Source organism: Seriola aureovittata, chromosome 11 (genome assembly GCF_021018895.1).
Source record: "Seriola aureovittata isolate HTS-2021-v1 ecotype China chromosome 11, ASM2101889v1, whole genome shotgun sequence".
NCBI classification, from domain to species: domain Eukaryota; kingdom Metazoa; phylum Chordata; class Actinopteri; order Carangiformes; family Carangidae; genus Seriola; species Seriola aureovittata.
In genome coordinates this window covers 25,130,509-25,155,128 of record NC_079374.1, presented here as the reverse complement: position 1 = coordinate 25,155,128, position 24,620 = coordinate 25,130,509, and the positions used below count along the sequence as shown (strand labels likewise).

Genomic DNA, 24,620 nt, shown 5'->3' with positions numbered 1-24,620 from the left:
ATGGCCTTTATTTTAGATTCGGCTATAATTTAATTTCCAGCCAAAATGATCAGGATTCCCTAAAAAAATAAATCGACACATCAAAAATAATGAAGCTCTTCCGGAGTGAGACGCTCACCTGACGATCAAGCCACTTCTCTGATGTCATCACATGTTTCTGAATGGAACAGATCAGAAATCAATCCATAAAAACTGCTGTATGTTTATTGGAGATTTTAGGTGTTTTCAACATAAACTTTTTTTTTTTTTTACCTTTGTGCAGTCACCTGTGATGACATCACACAGTGAGAGAATGGACATGTTTTGAGCTCGGTTCACCCAGCGCACACTCAGCCTCACCTCCGTCACCCATTTCACCATGGTGATGTAGTACTCACTAGTAAAAAAACACAGATGGAAAAGTGGTGAGCGAATAACAATAAGATCTTACTGTTATTATAAATGAACGTTTTGTATGAAACGTACCTCTTTTCAAAACTGTCGGGAGGTCTGAGCTCAGTTGTTAGGGAGCTGCCATCTAGAGTGACCACACAGAGTCTGACGGTGGGATTGATCTGACCCATCTGTAGAAAAAAACAACATAAATATATAATTACATTCACAGGCCTGATCGAGTTCGATGTGATATCCACGATGCATTGCAATACACTATAGTAATAACAATAAGCACCGAGCAACATGCTGCACTTGTTTCTCTATTTTTATCTGCTGTCATACTGAACAATGGCGGGAGGACTGTAACAAAGAAAATAAGGAGAATATGAAACAAGTACAGAGAACAAACTGTGCAGGCCCCCGGGGCGAGTCAGTTGTTTTCCTTTGCTTAAGCCTCCTTCAAAAATAGAGCTCATTAATCGACATAACGAGGAAAATCTTGGTAATTCAGAGTGACCTGTCACAGAGATGACAGTATCTGTTCTGCACTTGTGCGTTCTTATTTTTATTGGTTATTATTCATGTCTTCTCCAGTCCCACACTCTCTCCTCTTTTGGAGGTATAAAAGCCTCTTTTAATAATAACTGTGTTCAGTTCTGCTGATGCTATTTTCTCATATACATGGGAGGTATAACATCATGGATCAAACACATTTGAAACTTGAGAAAAACGAATGCACAGTGGGCTATAGGTCAATAATTACATTATTATTTTCCTGCTCTCGAGTACAGTGCCGCTATTAACGTATAGTATATAGTATGTGTTGTACTCTGCTCTAATGTTGTTGTTGTTAAGTTGCCTTTAATGAATAGGACTGTGAAGACAGACAGGAGATGTGGGGATAGAGAGCAGGGGAATGACGTGCAGCCAACAGTCTGACCAGGAGTCAAACTGAGGACTCAGGACGTTTGCACCCATGTGGTATGTGCCATAACAACTATCTATAGGGTTATATTATTGTTTCATTTTACATGCATTTCAGTTACATTGGTCAAGTCAAGACAATTATATTCACACAGCCCAATATCACAAATCACAAATTTCCCACCAGGGGTTTTGAAATCTGTGCAGACATCTGTCTTTAGACGCCTGATTCAGAGGAGCAACAGAGGAGGGATTCCTCTTCCAGAATATAGGAGACACTTGTTCAATAATGTCTCGCACACAGTCATTTTGTTTTTTACTATGTCAGTCCTTGAACCTGTCACGGCCTGTTTCTCTTTTAGCCAATCGGTGATGAGCACTGTGACCTATCACGTTACTGGATGGGCGGGACTGAGACGAACAGCAGACAGAGACAATGGGGGGGGGAAGCTCATTCACAGCTGTCAAGCTAAACACTTCAGTTGGGAAATGTTTGTTAATTTATTTATTTACAAGGCATACATTTTCTGTTTGTGCTCTAACCCTTTAAAACCGGGAAGTTGGAGCTGTTTTTGACAATGATTTCACTTAATTGGCAAATGCAGTAACCATGGCTACTGCAGGTTAGTTAGCTGTCACTCAAACGCTAAGGGACTGAGAGTGTGAGGATGACATGCTTGGAGTTTTCTGGGTATGATCTATGTAAGGACTATTTGTTTGCTGCACACACAGGTAAACTGTGCCGCAGGAGTTTTATTCTCCACCTCGTCCGTTAGACATTTCCAAAACTCATCAGCAGCTTTCAGAGTTTTCAGGAAACCTTGATCACTGACAGATTCCTGAGCTCCGGTGTGCATGCCAACAGCCTGGTGGCACACAATGACTCACAGAAAAATCCCGGGTATTCAAAACTTTTTTTTTAGTTTTCAGTTACTTATCCTAGAGAGGAATTCAAAGTGTGAACCACCTGTTCTGTAATAAATATCCTGTTATTCCCTTTATATCTTGTGCTTTTGCCTTGTTCATATGTTGTTGTAGTTGTTACTAAGGTAATGCAGAGTAGGTAACATTACTGTCACATTAATAAGTTAACCAGGCCTCTCTGCACCTTAACCAGAGTCATATGCTCTATTTATTGTAACTGTATTGCCTCCTCATTTAATATTATAGTTATCATATCTAAAGGCAGCAGGACAGCTACTGTATATTGATAAATCTGCAGACTCCGGGGCGACCCGAGTGGTTAGAGAACATCAATGTGAGCGCAGGTGCCCTGAGCAGCGAGTCCCGGGGTCGACTCCCAGCCAGTGTCTTTGCTGCATGTCACTCTCCTGCTCTCTGTCCCTGCATTTCCTGTCAATCTCCACTGTCCTATCAAATAAAAAGGAACAAAAAAATAACTTAAAAAAAAAAAAATCTGCAGCCTCTGATTAGAAAAGTGCTACACCAGGCTGCTACAAAGAAACCCCAGACTGGTCCGTTATGACTCAGTATTCTGTTGGTTAAGTGGGAGGTGTTGGAATCAGCGGCTCATCAGTCCTGTGTGTCGCTGCTTCGCTCTATTTTTGACGTGAGCTACAGCGGACTCATGCTGTCATATAAAACAGCTTCATCTACAATTTCTTACCATTTTTTTTTTTATCATTGTACTAATAAAACACCACATGTGCTTCTGGCCCCCAGCGTTGACACTGTGTGATTCCATACAGACAACAACAACATGATTTCCTAAAAAAAAAAGCATCTTTCCGTTTGTTGAGACGTTGCCGTCATTCTCCCTCCTGATTGGCCCAGCCGTCAGTGAGGTGACCGGATCACAGTGTTTTTAATTCGTGAAAAGAACCCTCCCACCTATCTGCAGCTTGTTTTGCACCTTTGCACCGCTGCACCTACATGAACTGAAATAGCAGGTGAGCCTGGAGACACCCACACAGTCTGTCAGACCAAGAGGTGCTGCCTTGCATTTAATAGGGCCCTTCGTCTTAGTCTTGTTATTTGCAAATATTTATACAATGTGGTGCTGGCCTAAAAAAAAACAAAAAAACAACAAAAAAACAAATCCAGAATGACATTCTTTAAAATGTCAGTTTGCCAGTGTGAATGTCACGCTAACAATGACTGTGTATTTTCTTAAGCGCAGACACATGATACCCATAAAGCATAGTCTCTGGGGTGTGCTTTCTACTGTGCATTTCACCACAGAAGTGAATCCCCAAGAGACCGACGCTGACGCGCCACTGTCGAAGTGCTTTACAGCTTCAGCGCTCTCATAGACAAAAGGAAGGAGAGGGAAATTAAATCTCTGCTTCATTTAGTCCCACAAGATTACCACACTGACCTCATTCAAAGATATAAGCAACAGAATCACTGCGTGTGTGTGTGTGTGTGTGTGTGTGTGTGTGTGTGTGTGTGCATACAGTTTTCACACACTGTGTGGGTATGGCTAAGCTAAAGCGAAGTGCTTCATTAATTAGAAGTCTTCCTGTGAACACACACACACACACACACACAACACACAACCCCCCCCATCTGTGTGTCTGAACCGGCAAATGAGAATGCCCTCTACCTTATGACCCTCATTCCACCGCCGCCCCCCCCCCCCCCCCCCCTCCACCTATCTCCACGTCTGAGAGTCATTTGATACGCTAAAGATCCACATCAAGGGATGGGAGGTGTGTTACCAGCCTTTATAAAGCATACCACACTCCTTTCAGATTCCTTCAACCCTCCCTCTTCAAAGGGAGCAAGTCAGCGTTAACATGAATTAAACAAGAAAAGGATTCACTAACCTTCGTGGATAAAGTGAAGCACAGAGCTCGCAGCTGTTTTATTCATAGCAGCGGTTTGATACAGTGAAGCCGCTACATCGGCTGTAGTACTGTCAGCTTGTAACGGCTGTTGTACAGTATCAAGTAAGCTAAAGGATGTTGGGAGCAGTGGGAGTTCATCTGGATGTAATTATTTGTAGCGCTGCTCCGCTGATCGGAGGAGGCTCGGGCTGACTGCTATAAGAGTACCTTTGGGTAAGGGTACTCCTTCCCTCTGGGATAGAGAGATCCTGTGAAGCGAGGCAGCAGCATGTTAGGGACCAGGGAGTCGTTGACCGTCAAGTAGGCCAGTCTGGATCCATCAGGTGACCACCAGTGGGCCACCTGAGTGTGTAACACCTCCTCTGGAAAAGACCGAGAGAAGAAAAATCTGAAAATCTGAGGCAGTAGAGAGGAGTTTTACCAGGAAAACACATTGGAGAGAAAGCTGTGAGTGGACCACAATCCCAACAGTCTATCTGCCAGAATAGTAAAACATCCAAGATTGATTTTTACATTTTTTTAACTTGTTTTTAAAGCACTTGCACCAGCATATATGTTCCACATGCTATGAACCCGTCTGTTAATTGTTCTGAAGAGCAGGACTAAAACCTTGGGCGAGGCAGCTTTCAGCTTTTATGATCCGAGCTGCTGGAACTATGAACGTCTCCCCGAGGATCCGAGAGCAGCCGGAAGTGTTGAAATGACTCTTCAGTCTGCCTTTTTATTAAATATGGTTTTTATTCATTAGTAAATTTATTTAATTCACTTATTTTATTGCATCTATGTTGTATATTGCATTTTATTCTACTTAATGTTATTTTATCATGAATTTTCTCACGTTTCTTTTGTTTGCAAATGATAATAAATAAATAAATCATATAGTATTCATATAATAACAGTTTTTCTCAATCGCTTTGATGCAATTCACACATCAGAAACGTCGTTCTCGTCTCTCCCCATGCAGTTCTCAAACAGTTCATGCATTTCTCCCAACACTAACTCACATGTGCAGAAGCCTCTAAAACAATCAAAACCTTGTTCACATCGAAACATCAGCAAACTCAGTCAATCACTTCAACCTTGTCACCAACCAGAGCTTCAGGACTTAGACGCCAAATGTTTTGATGTTTTGATAAAAAAAAAAAAAACTTTAGAAGATGAGAGCTGCAGAAAATATAGAGCGAAAAATGTTCCGACACAACAATGTGCTGCAGTTACAACAGTGACATGTCGGAAGAATAATTACATTCTGTTTCAACGTCGTACTGGTGATTACTGTGAGCGTTTACATTTCAGCCTCTCAACAGATCACTGTCCTGTCACTTTACAACACTGGATGGAAATGTACATACAAACCTACGAACGACAGAAGAGCTTCAGATTCAGAACATGGTGTATCCAAAAATTTACTGTAATGAAGAAAGTGTTGGGCATTTGATGCAAAGACTTGATTTTTAGATGTGGCTTGTGAAAGCTTCACTGCAGTGTCTCATTTTGCAGCAGATTTGTGGCACTTTGTATTTTGTTCGTGTGATTTTTGGAAACAGTTTAGAAAACTGGTTTAAAAAAAAAAGTGTGAAAGCAGTTGTAAAAAAAACTGCATCTGTAAATTTGCACAATATAACTGTAACTGAGGAAAGTGATAAACATGGAACTATGCATTCAAATACACTGTATGTATGTGTGTGTGTGTGTGTGTGTGTGTGTGTGTGTGTGTGACTGGCCTTGCTCTTTCGTACATATTTGAGGAAAGTTTGAAGTGATTATAAAAACACTAATGCAATGCAGGATCGTGTCAAAGTGAGTGAAAGGTTTGTTATTCTATCTGACGAAGGTACAAACCGCGTTCAAGAGCTGTTTAAACATGAGCTGTTTAAACATGAGCTGTTTAAACATGAGCTGTTTTGAGATCTGCATTAAGAGTTGAGAGAATGATGTTTCTGATGTGTGAATTGCATTCAGCATGTCACACGGTGAGGTCAAGTTTGGGTTTGTCCTGTCTCCATGTCTTGTCATTTCCTGTTTTATTCTGAAAGGTTAACTCTCCTCTCGTTTCAGGTCACTTGCCCTTCCTCATGTGTCACCTGTCTGAGTGTCTTCCCTGATTCCTGATTGTGTCCACCTGTTCCCCATTTGCCCTAATGTGTCTTATAGTCAACGTCTCCCTTTGTCTTGTGCCAGAGTGTCTCGTTCCTGTCGTGCACCCCAGCCTACTATCACAGTCCATGCCTTGCCTTGGTCTCTGCATTATCGCACTTATTCTTTACCTCCAAGTGAGTGATTTTTGTTTGTATTTTCATAGTCTAGAGTTTTCTGTTTGTCAAGATTGTAGCAGTTTTTGTAGCCTCCTTTTGGAGTGATTTTCTGTTTGTATTTTGATAGTCTAGAGTTTTCTGTTTGTCAAGTTTGTAGCAACTTTTGTAGCCTCCTTGTAGAGTGATTTTCTGTTGGTTTATTCCTTTTGTTTTAGCGGTTTTGTCCCTCCCTTTGGAGTGGTTTTTTTGTTTATTAGATTTTTCTCTATAGCATAATTTTCATAGCTGTTTTTATTTCGTCCCTCTCTCTCTTGAGGTAGGAATAGATAAATAGTCTGCCAATTGTTACTCTGCATCTGAGTCCTCTTTCAAGTCCAGGCCTGACACAGCAGTTACAAAGTGCTTCACAATTAGTAATAAAAATGCATAAATTGATTTTAAATTGAAATTATAGCTTTATAATTTGTCATTGTTGCACTAACTTGTATGAAAATTGCTTCAAAAATAAAGTTTGATTAATTGATTGAAGATCAGCAGCAATGACACCTTCCGATTTCCTTCCATCAAAATAAGCAGTTGTCAGCTGAGGACTAAAAAATTCTGGCTTCTGTGATAGGACGGTACAAGTGTAGAGGTGTTCAGAGACTTGTAAATCCCTTTTTTCCCTTCAGATATTACCTTGCCCTCACAGAAAAAAAAGCTGTTATTCAGGTTACATACAGGCTGTCTGCAGCCTCAGAGGGAGACTGCAGACGCTCTGCAGGACTCAAACACCTCCTGCCATCTGAAAACATCAGCATCTGCATGTTTCTAATCTAGATTTTTTTAGCAGGGTTAGTGCATTGATAATGCAGAAATTTACATTTTTATTTTTCTTGTAAGTCCATTATAGTTATCAACTGTAACAACTGGTTCTATCACAATTTATTTAGTATACAAATAAAACACAGGAAATTGCATTAACCACATAAATCTCTTTTCAGTTTTTTTTTTTTTTTTTTTTTTTTTTTTTTTTTTTTTTTTTTTTTTTTTTTTTTTTTTTTTTTTATGTGAAGAACCTATGACTTCATTTTGACTTGTGATTTTTTTTTATATTCATATATTATCAAAAATAGTTTTACAGCTCCTCCGCGTGGAGCAGTGCTAGATACTCTATAGGTAGTGTCTGAATACCTCCGCCTTTTCACTTGCTTTCTGCTGGCCTCTCTCTTACCCTCATACAGCCAGTCTGCGATGCCATTGAAGACGATCCCGTCCTGTCCAGAGGACGTGAGTCTCCACGAGCTGCTCTGAACATCTGTTTGGTAGTAGATGTTGTTTTCAAATATATATATCTGTGGGCAGAGAGGCGATATAGAAAAAAGTAAGACAAAAACAGTGTTTTATATATTATCATATAGACACATAACATACAGTACTGTACTGCATGCTATGTACTGTGAGGAAAAATGCTATGCAGAGGGACAATGTAAAAGACACACGCAGATCATATCTTCATGTTTTCACTTGCTTTGATTCATTTAATTGAGAATGCATTTAAAGATTTCAGGGGCGAATTACTAGAATGATTCAACTATTCAGGAGGATTGAAATATCATCCATATTATATATTAATATAATATAATAATATGATATATATACTGTATATATTTAATTGAATGTGTGGATGAATGCTAATGTTAGCTATTCTAACTTTAGTCTTAAATTACAGTTGAACTAAATGAAGCTTAGCGCAAGTTCAATCAGGAAGACTCTCTCTATCCTCCCTCTCTCACCCCACTCCTCGTAATCAGCTGATTTCAGGTGCTCGGGAACCAATCACATCGTGCCACGATCTCATACTGCCAATCAAGTTGTCATTTCAATGCGGTTGCTGCGACCCTCCCCCACCCACTTCACCTCCGAGTCAGGCCGAGCTCATCATCACTCTCCTCACCTCCACATCTCCAGCTCCTCCTCTTTCTATCTCCAGGACCACCACCAGTGTCTAAACCCTGGGGGGGGGGTTTCGTATAATTTGCACAGCCTCACCCCCTTATCACATATGATGACATCACGATGGGGTCTAACCGCTAAAGACTGTCATATCTCTCACTTTTTCCTCTCTTTGCACATGGCAATAAAAATGTATTCGTTAAGCAAATGAGTCTTTCCTGATTGGACTAATGTTCGGCAGCAGATAGAGCATTGATATGATTTCCAATATTTAATGTCATAGATGATCTAATGTTAGCAAACACTGGTGCTCAGTCATGAGCGGTGAGACAGTGGAGGATTAGTTGTTGTTTTGACATCAATATAGAGTTTATCATTTCATTTTCATAGTCTTTGTGTGTCTGTGGCGGTTTTGTCTTTTAGCGTTTTGATATTAGCTTTTAACGATACATCCACTTTAATTAGTTTACCTGGTTGGGTAATTGAACAATATTAAAATCCGAGGCTGCTAGGCGATATGTAGTGGTGGTAGTAATGGTGACGGGAGCAAAAGGGAAAAGTTTGGTGACGTAGTATGAAGAAAGACAAAGTCCACGTCAGGAGGAGGTGGTGGTGGACGGATGAATATGACGCAGGAGAGCGGTGTTTGATTCCCATGTGAAACCGGCAGTTTATGTTGTTTATGTTGTTTCTTATCACGTTGTCATTATCCGTGACCGTTTGTTGTTATTAATGTAACCTTGACAACAAAGATCATCTTTTTAATTTTAACCCGCTGATCTTTTCCTAAACCTGACCAAGCCATTACCACTATTATAGCAACCTCTGTAACGTTCGATACGCTGCTCTCTCTATTTGAGGGTAGGAACAAACGGCCGACATGCTCGTATGGATTGGAGGACTTGTTGTAAAACCCATGTGTGCTGAACTAATATTCACAGTGTTGGAAAGTAACTAAGTACCTTTGTGATAAATTAAAAGAGTAATACACTAATGTTCAACTCCACTACATTTCAGAGGGAGATATTGTACTTTTTACTCCACTACATTTATTTGACAGCTTTAGTTAAACAAGCAAGAGACTGTAAGGATTGTGACACTGAATCCCGCGCCTGCTCTGTACCGGGTTTCCTTGCGCCTGGGAGAAAAAGTTGACCCCCTTGATTGTCACTGTATAATTTGCGCTCACATGTCACACAGACGTGGCAAATCCTTGCCTCGCCTTTGTCAGAACTAAGGCGATAGAACATCTCTGCCGACCAAATTGAGAAGAAACCTGGTGATGTGATCACACGGAGAGAACGCGCTCACTGATAAAAACATAAAAACCTATTCTGACTCATTTCTGATGAGAACACGGACGAAGATGCACGGAAAGCTCATGTGTAATGAATACGTTGTCATTAGCACCGTGACACACTCCTGCAGGGCTTCCAGAAGAACAGGTTCCACCGAGGGCAGGTATAAATACTGAGGAAACGAGATAAAGATGCTATCAAATGGTTAATTACTTTCCTTGACTGCACTGGAGAAAATAATGGACTGAATATTCAGCGCATAACACACTGCACGGTGGAGACATTACTCACACAGAGAGCTTTGGTCACCCGACATGATGTCTTCCAGCAACAGCTTGATTAGTCTGACTGTTGTTGGCTTCTCTTCAAAATAACTGTTTAGTTTAAGCGGAGTCTGCCTTTCCTTTCAAGTGGGAAAGAGTCTTTGATCAGCCTTTACCTCAGAGCGCAGGGGACCAGGAGAAGAATAAAATGAATTATACATAAAACATTATATAAGACATAAAATTAAACGTGGATTTTCACCTTTCTGCGTGCAGCAAGGCGTCTTCATTTTAAATGACAAGACTGTAAAGTAAAGCCAAACTACATTTACTTTCACTGTGGATTCATCAATTAATTGTTTCATCTATAAAATAGCTGAAAATGATGAAGAATGTGTTTCACGGTCTAACTTCAACTGTTACAATTTGCTCGTTTGTTCAAATTAAATTGCTACGAAACAGAAAAAAAAAACATTTTAGAAGGTTGAAAAACGAATAAATGATCATTTAAAAGTGATTAATTTAACTGATTGATTAATATTCTGTTGATGAACTAGTTGATGAATTGGGAAATATTTCTTCCTACAGCTGTTTTTTTGACTCATCACCTTTAAATCTCTCCTGGATCTTCACAGGTGTAAAATAAAGTTATGAAGTGCGTGATTTGACCAGAAAACCATCAAAGAGCCTCCAGACAATGATCAGCAGAGTCTTATATCTCTCCTCTGTATCAAATCGTTTCACATTAGCAGATCATTTCTACTGGATAATTTCTGCATTATTATTCATGCATGCTTATCATCCAGAGACGGGATTTTATCACGGAGTGAACATTATGCATGTTCTTGTTTAACCCAGTGCTGTGGAAAACCCATAACATTCATTGAGAAAAGGAGGATGATGGGCCAGTATGAACTGTCCTCATTGCATCTGTTGATGAGGAGATGTGTAATTGAAATTTGGTTTCCCCTCGGTTGGGATCGCCCAATATTGCACAGAATTTGAAAAAAATTGAACACAGGAGGCGTTAAGGTTCAGGTTATTATGTTTTTCTTTGACTTGTTTGAATAATTAAGGGAAAATGTTATTCTTTCACCTCACTTCTATTCCCCTTCACAGTTTTTTTGAGAGCTTTATTCGACCCTGGAAACTACTCACCAGCTGCTGACCATGAACACCCCACGAGGCGAACTGGAGGACAGAGTCCGACACCTCTGGAGGATTCAGCTCCCGGACCTCTCTGATGGAAGGACGATGAGGAAACGTGAACCAATCACTGACTCTGACTATGTCCATGGTCTGAACTCTCACTTCTGTTTATCTCATTAATTTGGGTTAAGACAAAAGACTTGAATTGTATGCAGTTGATCTTGGTGGTAGACACATGATTATAAAATGAAAAAGGGAATTTTGTTATGCCAGGTCTTTATGTAGTGTACAGTGTACTGTATGTAGTTTCTCACCTTGTATACAGGTTGTAGATCAGGTACGATGCTAAGAAAGAGTGCTGGTAGACCTAAAAGCAGATCACAAGAAAAACAAGTTCAAAGTTATGATGAGCAGACCTGATTATTAATGGAGGTCCTAATTATCAGTAATGGACCATTACTGATAATTAGGACCTTAATAACCGAGAAAAACAGAATAATTTAGATAATCATGGCTAAATTATTCATCAGTCTTTTTTTTTTAAAGGTAAAACTAATATTCTTAACATAGCATTAGTCTTGTGTGTGTTTTGTGATTTTCTTGCAACACCAGCATTGTGTACTTTTACTTCAGTTAGTCATTTCCTGCCTTTTTGATAGATCCAGAGTGAGGTTCCCCTTTATTTAATTGGACAGTGATATCAATAACACAGCATGGTTTTCCATTTTAGAGGAAGTGAGAGTGAAGTGAGAACAATGCTTTGCTGTGCTCTGTTGTTCAAATTACGAAAAGCCGCATAAAAGCAATGAAGGTGCTGTTTTTCACACAATGAAGCTGACAAATCAGCAAGAGCTCAAACAGGAAATAATATCCCCATAAATAAAACCAAAACACAAAAAGTGTAGAGTGAACCAACTTTTAGAAAGAGAGTTTCAGCTTTAAAATTTGTTTTCCATATTTGTTCAGTTTTCACTTCCTGTAATTACAGGCTTATGGTAACACATCTCAGCTATTAACAGACGGCATGTCGCAGTATTAGGATGATACAGGCTAAAGGATACTCAGAAGTGATTTGACCTTTCACTTTTTGCTACTAAATTGTGATAATTTTATTTGTTTATTTATTTGCAAATTTATTAAAAAACAAAAAACTGAAATCTCTCATTACATGTGCAGTCAGAACCATAATTCAAGTCCCTTTGGCAGCAATTCGAGCTGTGAATCTTCTTGGGTGAGGCCAAAGCCCAGACCACCGAAGCGAAAGGTGAACTGTCGCCCCGGTCTCTGGAGCAGGTTTTCTTCAAGGACCTCTCTGTATGAGGCTGCATTCATCCTTCCCTCGGTTCTGACCAGGATGCCCCCCCCCCCCCCCCCCCCCCCCCCGCCACCACTATGATTCACTGTAAATGGGTGATGAGCAGTGACTGGTGTTCACCAGAAATGGTGTTTAGAGTTCAAATTTTGTCTCATCAGACCACAGAATCTTTTTCCCTATTTTAAATCCTTGAGCGAAGGACATAGTCAGTAGGGAATAATTTCCAACACAACCATGAAAAATACAAGTGTGCAGATGTTTTGAGGCATATCTTCGTCTCTTAGCGCTAACATTAGAGGCTAACATTAGCTTTTTTCCCACTGATCCAGCATTTGGGCTGAGTTAGGCCAATGATGTCTCAGACTAATCTCCCTACCTGTCTTTCTCAAAGATATTTCAGTAGTAGTATTTCCTTAGTGTTGGTCCAGTCTTAATGTTGCTCATGGATCAGTCTGAAAAATAAAGATTGACTCTCTTTTTAAGCCAAAAAACATCTAATAGCTATGTTACTAGGGTAACAATCATTGACACCTTCACTGACCAGTAGCACCCGACAACATAAAACAGGAAAACATGGCTCATAATTTGCAGGTTACTAACATTGTTATAGAGAGAGTGATGAGAAGGGAAAGAGTTTTTAAGACACTGCAGCCATTGTTTTTTCCAAATCACTTTTTCCTTTTTATTGTTAGACTTTTCATACACTCTTGTAATTGTTGTATACTTCCTAAAGAGAAGCTGTTTTCTTATTTAGAAAAAAGTCTTAATTTACCCAGAATTCATTGTACCACAGTCTGGCTTAAGATGGTCAAACTAAACTGGTCTTTGTACAGCACAACTGCAGATTTATACTTTTCTTCATATAAAAATCTGTCATTACAAAACATTAAAATTGTGCCTGAATCAGGTTTAACACTTCATACTTTACACAAACAGGCCCTGAATAATATTTCAAAACAGATAATTTACCAGTATTAATTTGCGGTGCCAACTGTATAATTTCACAACGTGGCTAATCTTTTGCAATTACCGGTAAAAGTATTTTCTGTCATATATATATACATTTCAACTTTCAGTCTGCAGAGCCACATATTTGATCGTCCACTAATATGTGTCACGAAATGTCCGGAGAATTTCCTCTCACAAGTGCCTCTGCATACTAATCAGCTGGAGCGTTACAGTAAGCTCACCCCACAGCGATACGATAAATACTGTAGAGCCACTCCACTCGCCTCAGCAACAGATCAGCTGCCGCTCGGCTGATCCACTCATCACCCAGCCTTCACTCCTTATTTGGACCGCACTCCTCACACAGGAAGGAAAATGCGATTGTATTGTAACTTTGACTGCTCTTCTCTTCTTCCTTCAAAAAAAGATGTCAGCATCATTCAGCAGACGCCCCTCCTAGGTGACAGCTCTGTGATGAGCCCTTGATAAGGTTGTCAGCAATGGGTGACACTCCAGAGGGGAGGGGTGGGGGGGGGGTTGAGGATGCGGAGACAGGCAGTGTTGTGTTTGATTGTGGCGTGCGGCAGTATCCTCAGCAGAATAGGGGCTACATGGCACTTGTAAATAATTCCGAGTGTTTGATTTGTACGGCTTAGAATATCATCACTTTGATGGTGTTTGCAGCACAGTCACGACTGCAGCTGCAGAAACATTTAAATTCTGACACTTAATTGGAATTTTTCTCACATCTGAGTCGTCCCTCTGCTGTTAACATATCTGGAGCTGGTAAATGACTGTTGAGAGAAATACTGTGAATCTGTCAATGGGATCTAAGCGCTATTTTGAAGGCGTTGGATGGTAGAGAGGACGGACATGACTAAAACAAATGTGCTGTATGTGAGCGTGTAGACGGCAGTGCTGCAGTTTGGTACACCAGTTATTTGAACGCACAGCAGTCAAAAATGAAATACTCGATGTGTCTGGAATTAAAATTCATAGTGTAAAAATGATATATAGCGAATATTTTCGCTTCAATAGCCTAGATGTAAAAATGAGGGATAAAGGTGAGGCTGTTTGTTGTACTACAGTAACATTATGTTGACAATGAACTGGAAGTCACCTGTTTGTCACTAGTAAGGCAGTGGAGCTGTGAATGAACATCATAAATTCTACAAAGTAATTTAATATGTTGAATTCAAATTCATTGAGAACAAATTGTTTTAAGTCCTCATTCGCCCAAACCTTTTTTTTTTTTTTTTTTTTTTTTTTTTTTATAAAAGCAGCAGCCATTTTTAGGCGGAACATGATGCACACTGTCCTTCCTACTGCGATGTCACAAACTCAAGAGTGTTCTGTAAAAACTCTGATAAATCCTCAAGTGAACGGCTAGAAAAGTAAAAGCTTTACTGTTCTTCAAGAGAATTTCCAATTTGAACTACATTCATGCTTCATACATACATACACCGACTGACAGGTGAAGTGAATAACATTGATTATCTCGTTACCATGGCACCTGTCAGGGGGTGGGATATATTAGGCAGCAGGTGAACATTTACTCCTCAAAGATGATGACTTGAAAGCGGCAAAATGGGCGAGCGTAAGGATCTGAGCGACTTTGACAAGGGCCGGATCGTGAAGGCTGGACTGCTGGGTCACAGCATCTCCAAAACCGCAGGTCTAGATGGGTGTTGGTGGGTTAGTGCTAGGCCTGCGTGATACGAGGAACATTTGCGATGTGTGATAACACTGGTCAATATTGCGATTTTGCGACAATTAAACAAATATTGCAGTGTGCATATACAGTTTTGCTGAGTGAAGCTGAATGAAGAAGGCTGCAGCCTGACACCAAAACGCGGGAGTTTTTTTCCGGTTCATTTGGCTCAGGCCTTGAAAACCCAGTGTGACTGCAAAAATATTTTAAGTTTTGAAATGTGTTTATTGGACATGTTCACATCGCGGTGAGGATAGATAGAATGTTCCTGCCACGCCGCTGTTTGAGGAACACAACAATGAGTTCAAGATTTTGACTTGGCCTCCAAATTCCTCCGATCTCAATCCAATCGAGCATCTGCGGGACAAACAAGCCTGATCCAAGGAGGCCCCACCTCGCAACTTACGGGACTTAAAGGATCTGCTGCTCGCGTCTTGGTGCCAGACACCACAGCACACCTTCAGAGGTCTTGTGGAGTCCATGCCTCGACGGGCCAGAACTGTTTTGGCTGCAAAATGGTGACTTACAAGAGATTAGGCACGTAATCATAATGTTATAGCTGCTGTTTTGCGGGTGCATTTATTTTGTACTTGTAGTGCAGGTAACTTGAACATTAGTAGTAAAAGACGACCATTAAAAACGTGAGTCACTAATAAACACTGGTTAGAGGAGAGTTAGAGAAATAATGCGTGCTTCACAGACTAACAAGCACTTCTTGTGACAGATGTTGATCTGATAGCAGCTCCGAGATATATTCAGACATTTTTAATTGACCATATAATGATTTGAAAGTAAGAAGTCTGGCAACGAAGAATGTGGCTCATTAAATCAGCCTCTATTTACTCACTGAGATCAACTCTCCTAAAAGCTTTCTGCAATTGATGATTGGGTTAATTAGTGCTCTTTGCTTATTTTCACACTACAACTTCATTAACATGCATTTCGTAATTATTAAAAATGGGTACTCTACAGCTGCAATAATCAGCACCTCAGTAATTATCTAAGCGTACTACTTGAAGTCATGAAAGATACCCTTTACAGTGTGCACGGAAGCCTGCTGACCATAGAGAAACAGAATATGATGTATGGTACCCTTTGACACAGCAGTATACAACAGCAGAGAGCCGGCATGATTATGATAAATTCATAAGACAACTGGAGACAGCGGTGCCGGGGCAGGCCATTATTCTCCATAGATTACGGCTGTCACTTTGATGATGAACACATCTGCTCCGTCCATCTCAGGAGGAGATAGCACCTTTTAAAACTCTGCTGTCTCAGTCCCATCAAGCACACAGAGCTCATTATCCAACCCACTTTGTTCACCAACACCGAGATGTTCCCGTGGCCGTCAAATTACAGAACGGAACAAGGAGGAAGGCGTGTAGTGTGATTTGCAACAAGCAATTTCACTGCCATTGGACACAGGGACCATAATGGACCTCTGGTGTGATAAATGAAAAATGTTCCATTTCCCGTTATAACTACTTGCATGAAACATAAAAGTCTCATGCGGTTTCTTCAGCATAAAAACGTCACAGCTGCCAGTCTCTTTTATAACGGAAACCTGGGGGAGCGGTAAATAAAAGGTTTAGGTGCACAGGGACAATTTGTGACCAAACCTGGACCCTATTTGAATCACACATTGTTAATTTTATCTTTTATTTATTGCATTGTGCATTTGTTTTTGCCCGTATGCAGTTACCATGGAACTGAGTTCGAGGAGCTCAGGTCAGAGCTTAGGGATATTTGATGAAAATGAACCTATAAACAGAAAATTTCCAATCTAAAGTTGATTTGAAACTGGTAATCCTCTTTGTAAACATATTCCTCTGCATAATTTGAGGTTTAATAAAGGAAGAAGAAAGAGGATTAACACATTATTATACGTGCACTTTTATTATGGATCCTACACGCTGTTTTATAAATGAGGCCCCAGGTTACAGTTCACAAAAACACACTAATAGAAACGGGAGTTCTGGAACAAAGCTCTATGAACTGATGATAAAAAACCTCAACTTCTATCAAAATGATGGAAAGAGGAAAGTGTGGAGAATAAAAGGAACAGCTCATGACCCAAAGCCACCACCTCATCTGTCAAACATGGTGCTGGTTCTGTTCGGGCATGTAAGGCTGCCAATTGAACTGGTGACACTGGGATTTATTAATGGTTTCTCCGTCTCTGCAGAGGACCTCTGAGGCTCTCTTAGAGCGATCACTGGACCCTTAGTCAGGTGACCAAGGTCGCTCCTGCTTCAGGAACTACAGACTCTAGGAAGAGTCTTGATAGTTACAAACTCCTTCCTTTTCACAATAATTGAGGCAGCTTTAGAAATGGCCCTGATCTATGCCATGCCACAGTTATATGACAAAGGTCCACAGAGAGTTTCTTGGACTTCCTGGCTTAGCCTTTGTCCAGCCATGCAGTCTGAATTGTGGGACACAGATGTGTTTTCTGTTACCTAAACTATGGCCAATTATTTCAGCTTGCCACAGGTGGACTTGTGAAAATTAGAGCAAAGAGGACGCACCTGATCACAATCTGGAGTCCCACAGCAAAGGGTCTGAATACATTTATTAGTCGTTGTCATACTTTTTGCACTCCACAATTTACACATAAAGATTTGGTCAAAACTATTACCCTTCCACTTTTCTCCGAAATAAGCAGAAACTGACAAAAAGGTTTTCCTTCCTATTCTGTATTCCATACGATGTGGAGAGGTCTGCTGAATCCACTATCACAACAGTATTAGACTGGGCAGTATAAATTCTCAAAAAGAAGTGAACAACTGCACTTACAGCGTTTATTGATGGGGCATATGTGTTTGCCGGACTAACAGGATCAGGGAAGCGACCGAACTGGGGTTGACTGCCAACACAGCTCACGGTCCACGATGAGAAATACGCAACAAAGGTCGCCGTCTTATGTTTGGTAGCTGGGAGTCCCGTCTGCTGAACAGCAAGTTGCGAGACATGTCGGCGTCCATGGTTTTCCAATAAGACCTTATGGGAACAGTCATGGAGGACGTTCACCTCTACAAACCGTTTCATGAGAATATGTTGAAATGGTAAGTGTTGGCTACTAAATCATGTCATGTTTAACGTCTGTTATGTCGAGTTAAATGACGTATTGATGCTACACCAGCTCTTCTGTGCAGTCTGTTCACATTTTTCGTTACATGTTTTGTCGCTCTGATTGGTTGTAAATCTATCCAATTGGATTTCGTCTGCAACCATTGATGACGCTCCTTCGATATCGAAAATGAACCGAGAGGTCCCAGACCCATTTGCGAACGGGTCTATATTTAAATTTGTTAGGTGATGCAGTGAAGCACCCAAGGGTCAATTTTGTTCTCTACACTTCTGCCCCACTTTGCTGCGCTGCACTGCTGCAGAATACCAGGGGTTGAAATCATATTTTGGTGCAATGTCTTATAATTAAGTCATGAAGTTGTCATGTTGATGCAAAGCAGCCGCCGAATCGAATTTGACAAAGAATTCCCAGCTGGAAATATGTAAATGTTGCATTCACACACTTGAGGGTCCGTTTTAGACATTTTCATGATAAACAATTAAGTAGAATTTCTGTTGTTTCTTTGTAATCACAACAACTGAGGCAGTTTGTGATTTTCTAAAGTGCCTCTCTCTCTCTTACAGATGGTCGCTAACAAATGTCCTCCCTATGCTGCAATGTTAATGAGTTTTCCAGGATTGTGTGCACAGCCTGTTTCTATCTTTAGCTCCACACCTTAGAGGACAGAGTCCCTTATCTCTGCTGCATGGTTGGATCACATATCGATGAGATTAACACAAAGGACAGAAAGAGTTACTGATAGGCTTGATGTAGGATTTGAGAACAGTGATTATTTTGTATTATACGATGGACTACAGCTCCAGTACTGGAATTATCATTTACTGCTACTTTCTTTTATTCATATGTAGCCACAGATTTTTTTAAGCCACCTTGATGATGCTTGAAAGTCACAAGACTATCAGCATCTCTCTTATCGCAACCTTTTCTATGTGGCCTTGTTGGCATTTCAGTCAATGTCATTGAGACTCTGCCTTTGTTCAATAAATGATTCAAAGTGTGTATGAAGTATTTGGATGGACTTGTAACACTTGTAAACTCAAGCTCAACAATAATGTGAGTAGTTTGTAAGAAATGAGTGAGGAAAACGACCGGATAATTAATGCATTGTGACAACTGAATGGAAGACTATATAGTAGATAATGATGAGTTTTCCAGGCCTAAAAACCCTGTTTCTTGTTTATAAACCATTGGCTTCATAAGCATCTGCATCTGCACCCATGGGTTAAACTGGCTGGAGCCCACCAGAGCTCTGACACGCTACCATTTGGATGTCAGGAGCCAGAGCTCAGCTAAATAGCTGTGGTCATCACACAGCAGGAGACTTGATAAGTCTGTTCCCATACAGAGAGGCATTGTGCCACTGGCCAATTTAGACACATGGCACAACAGCTGTAACTGCAGAATTTTAGTGTCTTGTCAACCATAAATTAATTAGGAGGTGAAAAAAACAATAAATAAATAGATAAATTAAATGAAAATGAAAATGTTGCCCCGAGTAGTATCCAGCTATTTAGATAGTTTGATTCTTTGAGGTGATTAGAATTTAATTTGAGGTAGAGGATTAAAGCAACATCTCTAACAGTGCTGTTGTTACTCTGACCGGTCTACATCTACAGATGTTCACAGTTATTGGTACAACTTTATACTGAAGCAATGGTCCAAAGAGTGACTCCTTTTGGGTCCATAATGTCCTTATTATGAACTCTTTGTGACTGATGCCCGGCCAGCGCTGTTCACTACAACTCTTCATTGAAAAAAATCGAACGACAATATCACTTTATGAGACATATCAACAAATGTTCGTCTGCTGTTGCAATATTTGCAGCCGTGACAGCGGCGTGACCCTGGAGAAGAAAATTATATACTATAGCATTAGCTCTATCAATAGTTTGCATTGTACATTTTAAATTGTGTAATTGGAATCGGCTTCCATAAAAATTCATTGCAGTCATTTGAATTATATCTGCCTGCAGAGAGATGCAAAGAATAAAACTATTCTGTTTGCAGAATCTTCTCACGACAATGGAAAAGCTGAAATAGTGAAAATATAAAGTGCTGTGGATCAGCAGCTGAGCACCAGCCTGTACAGCGCCCATTCTTCTGATAATTGTGACTGAGCATGTTTCCTCAACACACACACACACACACACACACACACACACACACAATCCTCTGTTCAATCCTCAGCACTCAGCAAACACCATGTGTGAAGCAGAACTAAAGCATCAGGGTAACAACATAAAGCTGTGTTTTGTGATGTTGCCATACACAGACTGCCTTGGCCTCCAACATTAACAGGAGCATAATAACCTTGTTATTAGAGCTATAAATGGCTAAAAAGAGTAAAAGTAATCCAAATCATATGTGCAGCATACTGTAGGTCTGTGATCAGGGGATGTGGAAATCTAGAAAGAAATTGACCGTTCACTAAGGCGTGGCTGACCGCTCAAGCTTCAGGTTTCATCATTTCATCATTTTTTTTCTTCTGCCAAATTACTACAATTAAAGGAATAGCGCGTGGTAAAACGCTGCTCAATCAAATCAGCCCTTTGTGCCGTGCGGGTAGGGGCATCAGTGTGTTCTCTGTGTGTGTCAAGCGTTTTATGCACTTAAATGTAATTGCTAATGCATTATCACGATGCTCAGGTGAATGGCATCAGCCTGTAAGTGGACAAAGACCTTAAGGCCATCCACAACAAATAACGATAGATATAACAATAACTATAAATATGTTGTTTTAACTCAAGTGGATGTTGGAGTTCACACCACAACTACAGTGGCAAGAAAAAGTATGTGAACCTTTTGGAATGTCATGGTTTTCTGAATAAATTTGTCATAAAATCTGATCATCTAAGTCAAGCAAATATAATGTGATCTTTCATGTCTTTATTGAACACACTCATTCAACATTCAAAATGGCAGTGGAAAAAGTAAGTGAACCATTAGAATAAATAACTGGTTGACCCCCCCTTAGCAGCAATAACCTCAACCAGGCGCTTCCTGTAGCTCTGGATCAGAACTGCACATCGTTGAGGAGGAATTTTTGCCCGTTCTTCCTGGCAGAACTGCTTAAGCTCTGTCATATTCTTTGGACGTCTCATGTGTCTGGCTCTCTTCAAGTCAATCCATAGCATTTTCTATTGGGTTGAGGTCTGGGCTCTGACTTGGCCACTCCAAAAGGCGGATTTTGTTTTTCTGGAACCAGTCTGTTGTGGACTTGCTCCGGTGTTTTGGGTCGTTGTCCTGTTGCATCACCCACTTTCTAGAGAGTTTCAGCTGATGTACAGACATTCTCAGATTATCCTGAAGAATTATCTGATAAATTTCATCTTCCCCTCAATGATTGCAGGCTGGCCAGGCCCTGATGCAGCAGAGCAGGCCCAAATCATGAGCTTTCCTCCACCATACTTTACGGTTGGGATGCTGTTTTCATGACGATATGCCAGATGTAGTGCTGGGTGTTTTTCCCCAAATAGTTCAAGCTTAGTTTCATCAGTCCACAAAACATTTTGCCAATACCGCTGTGGAGTGTCAATGTGCTCTTTTGCAAACTTCAGGCGTGCAGCAATGTTCTTTTTAGAAAGCAGTGGCTTCCTTCGTGGTGTCCCGCCGTAGATCCCCTGCTTGTTCAATGTTTTACGTATTGTAGACTCATGAACAGAGATGTTAGCCAGTTCTAATGATGCCTTCAAATCTTTGGCTGTCATTCTGGGTTGTTTCTTTACTTCATTGATGAGTCTTCGTTGTGCTCTTGGTGTCATTTTGACTGGGCGTCCACTTCTTGGTAGAGTAGCAACAGTCCCAAAGTGTCTCTATTTGTAGATTGTTTGCCTAACTGTAGCCTGGTGAATTTCTAAAGTCTTTGAAATCACTTTGTAACCCCAGCTTTATGTAAATCAACAATTCTTGATCGTAGATCCTCTGAAAGCTCTTTTTGGCGAGGCATGGCTCACATAAACGTCTTCTTCTTTTGCAAAACAAACTCCAAAAGTTTGAGGGGTTTTTTTCAGTCAAAGTAGCTTTAGGCCACACCCCCTGCCAAACTCATTGTCTTAACGAGACTCCAGCTATGCTCAAACCTGACACCAATTAGCTTTTTTGAGGTCATTAATTCAAGGGTTCACATACTTTTTCCACAAGCACTATGAGGATTTTTTGGTTATTCTCAATAAAGACATGAAAGATCCAATTTTTTTTGTGGTATTATTTAAGACAGATTATATTTGTCAATACCCTTGACTTAGATGAATATCAGATCACATTTTATGACAGATTTACTCAGAAAACCATGAAATTCCAAAAGGTTGTGAACGTGGTGAACGATATCACCAGAATCACTTTCAGTGATTTGATGGATGATAGAGAAACTGACAGCCGATCAAACTACATATGACTTCACAGGCAATTGGACTGTGTGTTCTGCTCTTTAATAATAATGTTACAGGGTCAATACAACCAGCACTGCTGCAATATAAGAGAAACCACCCGGCTGACAGATCATGACGTCACATTCAATATGGCAGATGACATTAGAGAGAGTCAGTATTGAGGTAAAAAAAAACCCCACCCATCGATAACCCAAAAAAACTTTTATACAGACGCTAACAAGAAAAAGAGTGCTGATATAGAGTACAACAGCACTGGGACTTTTAACTACATGTGTCACTCTGCATCACAGGTGTTCTATTAACCATTGATCAGCGTCACATTAACGGTCGTTATCTTTCTTAGATAACAAACTTTGCAAAGAAGTAAATATTTCCAGAAATAACATTTGAATGAAATGATGTCTGGTCATCAGAGGAGGATGAAGGGAAGAAACCTGGATACTTCAGTGCACACCTGACATGTAGACAAAGTAGCAAGCTAGTGTGCACTGTGCAGATCAGGAAAATGTTTATGTGTTGCATAGCAACAGTCCAGTACCAGTCCAGTTATGGAACCATTTGTGTTGGCGTAGCCAAATAAATGATGAAATAAACAAACAAATCATAATCTGTTGTTGCTTATTTAACTAATATGGCGCTCGTAGAACTGGTCAATAAAAGCAATATCACACTTGAGGTCGTGATGTTGTACTGAATGTCAGCACGGCTGTGATTGTCTTCGCTATTCAGTACAACATCACGACCTCGAGTGTGATATTGCCTAATTATAGTTGTAATTATTGTTCTTGGTGTGGACGGCCCTTTAAGCTGGAGGTGACAAGAGATACTGCTGTCAGTATTAGAGCGTATGTGAATTATAATGTTATTTTGTGCTTTGGGATTAGACAGTTAATCAGACCCATAGACAGGCCGGTGTTCCTGTCAGGCTGCAAAAAGCCTACACTATAATAACCTTTATGATTGGTTAGATTAGACAGCATGATTAAAACAAATAAAGCCAGTCTATATAATAACAACGGTTATGATTCTGTATTCAAGTCGCTGATATCCACATCAACAGCCCCTATAATGGAAAACTTTGTGTCTTCTTTTGTTTGACAAAATTATATAAAAGTGAGAGAGGAACTGACAACACCATCATAACAGTGGTTGTTGTGTTGGACTGCATTGAATAGGTATTATTGTGTTCATCTGTTGTGTTGTCTGCCATTGTGCTAACTTCTATTGTCTGAACCCAAGAGAGAAATGAACCTTTTCTTTCACTGAATCATTCAATAATCTCCAAGGACAGACATTCTCAGGGATCGACACTTTTATGATCTTACATCATTAGCAAGTACTTTCCTTTATTAGCAGGCGTTTGCATTTTTACAGTTAAACATAGTTTTGTGCACATGGACATAGAAGAATGAAACTTACTTTGCTTTTGACTCTGCTACAGTGCCCTTCATTGAAAACATCAAGTGTGCTTTAATTTAACTGGCTTTCCATAAAACCCAATAACAATACGCTCTTCTCTAGTTGTAGATCTTCAAACATTTGTTCAAAGCACTGTATTGTGCCTCAGTGTTTTCAACAACGGCCAAATGAACTTGTGTTAAAAAGAGATTGTAGATGGCCAATCAGATGTGACATACAATTAGCTTTGTTCCATTCAAAAAGTAGGTCAAGAGATTTTTGTGTTGCGTAGTCTGAATGAAGCGCTCTTCTCACCACAGTGAGGAATAACACTGACTACAATCAGCTGTGTATGTACAAAAGACAACAGGTTACCGGGAGAAGTCGGGTCAAGGACATTGGTGAATATGCTTTTGTATGTGAATATGTACCTTTTTGCATATTTTCAGTATTATGGCTGTTATACTCCTACAGCAGACATGTTCTTCTCCTGTTACCACAGACTACTACGTGACATTTAAATGTCAGTATTATTTCATTTATACCCATCACTTATAAATACACCTGGTCACCATACCTGGGCAGTGTCCGACTGGGTCAACACCTACGCTGTCAGCTGACACATGTTGAGTCATTTGGAGAGAACACCAATGCAGCTTCGACCCAAGGTCACTGATACTGAGGATTTAGAAATGTGTTAACCCCTTCAAACCCTAGGATTTCATTTCATCTCCATTTGGAGCGCCAAGTGTTCGAA

General features: G+C 40.2%; 1 protein-coding gene across 1 annotated transcript in view; it reads right to left on the bottom strand.

Annotated features, from left to right (window-relative positions):
* Nucleotides 1–24,620, bottom strand: part of LOC130177060 (inactive dipeptidyl peptidase 10-like) — a 135,341-nt gene that overhangs the window by 16,521 nt on the left and 94,200 nt on the right. Inside the window, exons 6-12 of the mRNA XM_056388475.1 lie at nt 11,324–11,376; nt 11,019–11,100; nt 7,578–7,698; nt 4,317–4,471; nt 466–563; nt 253–376; nt 119–157 (exon numbers count right to left, since the gene is read on the bottom strand). Of these exons, the coding sequence (XP_056244450.1) occupies nt 119–157; nt 253–376; nt 466–563; nt 4,317–4,471; nt 7,578–7,698; nt 11,019–11,100; nt 11,324–11,376 (672 nt within the window). The remainder of the gene's footprint in view (nt 1–118; nt 158–252; nt 377–465; nt 564–4,316; nt 4,472–7,577; nt 7,699–11,018; nt 11,101–11,323; nt 11,377–24,620) is intronic.